Source organism: Octopus bimaculoides, chromosome 5, assembly GCF_001194135.2.
Source record: "Octopus bimaculoides isolate UCB-OBI-ISO-001 chromosome 5, ASM119413v2, whole genome shotgun sequence".
Taxonomy (NCBI): domain Eukaryota; kingdom Metazoa; phylum Mollusca; class Cephalopoda; order Octopoda; family Octopodidae; genus Octopus; species Octopus bimaculoides.
In genome coordinates this window covers 108,389,314-108,394,382 of record NC_068985.1, presented here as the reverse complement: position 1 = coordinate 108,394,382, position 5,069 = coordinate 108,389,314, and the positions used below count along the sequence as shown (strand labels likewise).

General features: G+C 39.0%; 1 protein-coding gene across 5 annotated transcripts in view; it reads left to right on the top strand.

Moving 5' to 3' along the window:
* The window catches only part of LOC106883122 (inter alpha-trypsin inhibitor, heavy chain 4), a 42,888-nt gene that overhangs the window by 31,679 nt on the left and 6,140 nt on the right, over positions 1-5,069 (top strand). For 3 of the 5 annotated variants that reach the window (XM_052967935.1, XM_052967934.1, XM_052967937.1), the window contains exons 15-16: positions 2,772-2,789; positions 3,286-3,315. In XM_052967935.1, the coding sequence (XP_052823895.1) occupies positions 2,772-2,789; positions 3,286-3,315 (48 nt within the window). The remainder of the gene's footprint in view (positions 1-2,771; positions 2,790-3,285; positions 3,316-5,069) is intronic. The other 2 variants (XM_052967936.1, XM_052967938.1) reach the window with 1 other exon arrangement.

Here is a 5,069-nt window from a genome sequence, read left to right as displayed (position 1 = left end):
GCGATGAACACATTGGCCACCTCCGCCCTCCCTTTCAGGGATAGCCACCGCCGAGACCAGGTCTTGGCTATGAGGGCCACCCTGCTCGCTACCTCGGTCCAGTTCTTCTCTATTTGGAGGCCTGGTCCAAACCAGACTCCTAGCAGCTTAATCGGACCCTCCGTCCAACGTCCTACGACGCTGTCAGGAGGCATCGACTTGCCTCTCCAGGTACCGAGCTGCAAGCCGACTGACTTTTCACGATTAACCTTTGCTCCTGCCACCGCCTCGTATTTCTCAATGGCCTTGCCTACCCTCTGTAGGTGATCCATTTCGGTTACGGTGATGATGATGTCGTCCGCGTACGCTGAAACCGACTCTCCACAACCTGGCTGTCTCAGAATGTCACTTAATTTTCGCAGCAATGGCTCAAGAGACATTACATACAAAAGCGGGGAGAGATGACATCCTTGACGAACCGAGCGTTTGATGCTGAACGGCTTAGATAAAAACCGTTCACCCGAACTACCGAGTCGATGTTGTGATAAATTTCAATGATCCACCTGAGGAAGCCGAACTGTGCCAGAATGGACACCAGATAATGATGGTCCACCCTATCAAAAGCCTTTGATTGGTTTAAATGGACCACTACCTCTCCTTTGCCAGAATCATTATTAAACCCCGCTACAGTGTACCGTTGAACATGGAGATTATCCTGAATGGTTCTACCAGGAACGGCACATGTCTGTGCCTTTCCGATCAAGCCATCCGCGACACGCGCCAATCTTTTCGATAACGCTTTGGCCAAAATCTTCAACTCTGTGTTCAGTATAGTCATCAATGCAATCCCCCTTGTTCGGCTCATTTCTGATAAGAGTCACAACTTTCCGGCGCACAGATCTGGGAATGAACCCATTCTGCTGCCAGTTCGCATAGACATTCGCCAGCAGGTGCCCTAACAAGTCTGGCATACTCTTATACAGTTCATAGGGCAGAACATCCAGTCCCGGCGCCTTACCCGTGTCACAGTCCGCCATAGCCTCAATTACCTCCTCAGGCTTGATCAGCCCTTCACAACACTCCGCGTCCTGCCCCGGCGAGGAAGTCCGTTAGGTCCCTCCTACTATCCCGTCCACCGCCACCCCCGAAAAGCTGAGTGAAGGGCTCCTGAAAGACCTTACACATCTCTACAGGCTCGTTTGTCAACTTACTTCGTTGGTTCGTCAAAGATCCAATTGTGCCATCGTTGCCACGTTGGGCTTCCACCACTCGGGCCCATCCTGCGGCCTTGATTCCTTCCCAACCCAATGTAAGAATCCTAGCTTTGACAATGCACCCCATATGTTGGGCTTCGAGGTGCTGGTTTAACGCCAGTCTCTTGACGGTCACCTGAGCTGCAGAGCCAGATTCCTTTGCTTCCTCTAAGTCCTTAGCTAATGTTAATCCCTTCCTAGTCTCTCTAGCCACTAAACTCATGCTATATATAATAGACTCAAATTTAATGGCTCACTTGAGGGCATACCACCATTTGTTATTAATAACAGATCCGGTTAACGCCCTCTGAATCAATAACTTAACTCCACCTCTGTACTACTTAATCGCCAAGAGGGACGTATTAAGTTTCCAGTAGTCGGATCCTCTATTATATAACTTATCTATGTCGAGCGTACAGGTGACCAATTTATGATCACTGTAGCTGACCGGGGAAAATTGTGGACACCTAACAATATCCTTATTTGCTTTTCTAATTAACACCGTATCTAGGTATGACCTAGAAGATCCGTCGCTGTTTGACCATGTCCACAATGGAGCGTTCGGAAATTTCAGCCTATAAGGATCTGCTAGCTCAAAGTGGCTTAGCAGTTCCAGGAAGCAAGCATTAACTCTTCTATCAGAACACGAGCCATCATAATCTACGCGTGCGTCGTAGAATGTTATAGTCTCCTAAAGAATGTGATGTACCGAGATGTACCGTGATGTACCGAGCACTTTGCCCATTTTCAGTGGGTGCATAAATCGCAACCAGTCTGGTAATCTTACCACGACTGAGCGTCAAATCCACGACGACCAGCCTACCTTCTGGATCTGAAAATATTAACTTTTTCTCAGAAACCCGGTTTCTTTTTAACAGGACCAACACCCCACTCCCGCCAGCAGAACAGCCCGGAGAGAAAGTCTCTCGTAGCCATCAAATAGCGGGAGGAGATCTCTTGACCCCCTTATGCTGAATACTTTTATTTAATGAAATGAATATTAATGTATTTAGGCCTTCTCGCCATGAAGGGTAGGTAGAAATATTTTATATATATATATAGAAATAGAATGAAGAATATATAAACAAAATTCGCACAAATTTGATTTTAACCTCAACTATAGATAGTACTAGAAACATTGTTTAATTCTCTTAAAGTGTAAAATGCTTTCCTATTTGTGATCATTACAATAACTGCTGACTCTGAATTCTGCTGCAAGTTAGCTTTTTCAGTTGCATTATTGCAATATTTGTAACATCAGTTTTAAAGTAGAAATCAGCCAGAATTAACTAATTACGTTATGTATGTATATATATATATATGTGTGTTTGTGTGTATGTACGTATGTATATTTCTCTGTATGTGTGTGTGTGTGTGTGTGTATGCGTGTGTGTGCATGTACGTATGTATATTTGTTTGTGTGTGTGTATATGTGTGTGTATGTCTATGTGTGTGTCCAATATATTCATATATATATAATACCACTTTCTAATGCTGAATACTTTTATTCAATTAATGTATATTTTTTGTTGTTTTTAGGTCTTAATGGCATGCGCCGTAAGTAGAAATAGTTTATATATACCTCTGTAAAAATAGCATGAGAAATATATAAACAAATTTGAACAATCTTAATTTTAACGTCAATTATAGACAATGCTAGAAACTTTGTTTAATTTTTTTCAAGAGAAAAGTGCTTTCCTATTTGTGATCATTACAATAACTGTTGACTCTGAATTCTGCTCCAAGTTAGCTTTTTCAATTGCATTATTGCAATATTTGTAACATCAGTTTTAAAGTAGAAATCACCCAGAATTAACTAATTACGTTCCAATATGTTTAAACTGCCAAATCCTGTTTTTTAAAAGCACAATTTTTTATCAAAATTTTTAAATATGTTAAAGAAGTAATGACAATTCCCTTTCTCATATTGTAATTTATATTTGAAAGAAAATGTTAGAAATATTTCCTTTCAGAAATTATAAATAAACCAAAGAAATATATATTTAATAACTACGTGATTTATATGTATATCATTCTTTATTATTTTTTTTAGCCCATGATATACCCTTTGATTCTTCACGCAGTATGTAACTATTTAAGTTATTTCCAATTGCATTTCCTAGTTTAAAATAGTTGGTTTAAGATTTTAATCTACATTAGCGATTCTATATGACATTATAGCTATATAAGTTGACATAAAAGAACTGTCATTTTTTGCCCGGACACTCTCTATAAATTTGAGTCTGTCAGTTTGAGTGTGTGTGTGTGTGTGTGTGTGTGTGTGTGTGTGTGTGTGTGTGTGTGTGTGTGTGTGTGTAATGTTACTACTACTACTACTACTACTTATACGAATGATAACAACAATATTGATAATAACAGCCATAGATTAGAACAAGCTACAGAAAGTATCTCAATAATAGACTTAAGGTTGACCCTCACGAAATATGATGTGGGCAAATCCCCCGGTGATGATAACGTGTGAAAATTTATGGCGGCCCTCATCACTCCCATACACTGTCCATCCAGGGCTTAACAATTATTTAAAGGACCTCGGTGTAGGCAGCAGAGTTAACTCTAAGGATTTGTGGAAAAAAGTAACGAGGCATTACATGTCCTTCATTCCTGACAACCCCTAAAACCATGACAGTTGCAGGAAATTTTGTAAGCATAACACTTGGAACTTCAAAATGGTCTGCACATAACCATCTGTCATTTCTTCTGTTAACTTTTTGATCTTGATCGGTCAAGAAAAACCTAATCGAATCTTCTTCTGTTGGATTTTTCAGTTTGTTTAAGAGGCTTTTAGATCTGATATAGCGACTTTCTTTTGCTATTTCTGACAAATTGACATTCTCCCATCATATAAGACATATCTGAATTCTTCGTGGAAAACGTTTCTGACTGTTCCTGCTGACACATGGAGATCTTTTGCAATTGACCCCATGGAATTTCTGGGATTGTAATCAATGATCTGTTGGACTTGCTGGATGAATTCAGGTGTTCTGATGATTTCAGAGCATTTAGAATGCTTTTTATGATTTTATACTGATGATACAATTCCATCTTTTAGTCTCTAGACGTATTAATTATAATTAAAAAATGTTAACTTCTTTCCTTTCAGAAATGAACGAAAGAAATATATTTTAATAGCTTCTTAGTTTATATATATATATATATATATATATATATATATATATATATAAGATAAACAAGAGTGAAAATACTACAGAAAGCTTGTGTTACATGGATAAAGTATATATTTACATCGTTATGTCAGAAAAATGTTATAAAATTTTGGGTATAGAAACATTGTATTTGGAGAAATGACCGGTTTCGTGTTTTCTTTACAAATTTCTCTACCTGTATCGTAACATGCCTTCGCTCAAGTGTCAGAATTGACTAAGCACGTCCTATTTTGTTAAAACAGCGATTTACATTTCTTAATGCACAACTTTTGCTATCGACGAATTAATCATCATAAAAAAAAACTTTACATTTTTCTCCTTTGAAACCTTCCATTCCACCTTTCCGGTGAAGCGCTATGGTCAAAGCGTCAAAAATTCTTTTTACTGAGCGTGAAACAAATACATTCCTTGAGCACGTCCTCCTGTTGTGTGTTGATGTGCGTGTGTGTGTGTGTGTATGTATGTGTGTGCGCCTGTTTGTGTGCGCCTGTGTGTGTGCGCCTGTGTGTGTGTATGTATGGCTATATGTTTATACATGTATTTGTGCATGTGTGTGTAATATATATATATGTGTATGCATCAATGTATGTGTATGTATATATATATATATATATGTGTGTGTGTGTGTGTGTGTGTGTGTGTGTGTGTGTGT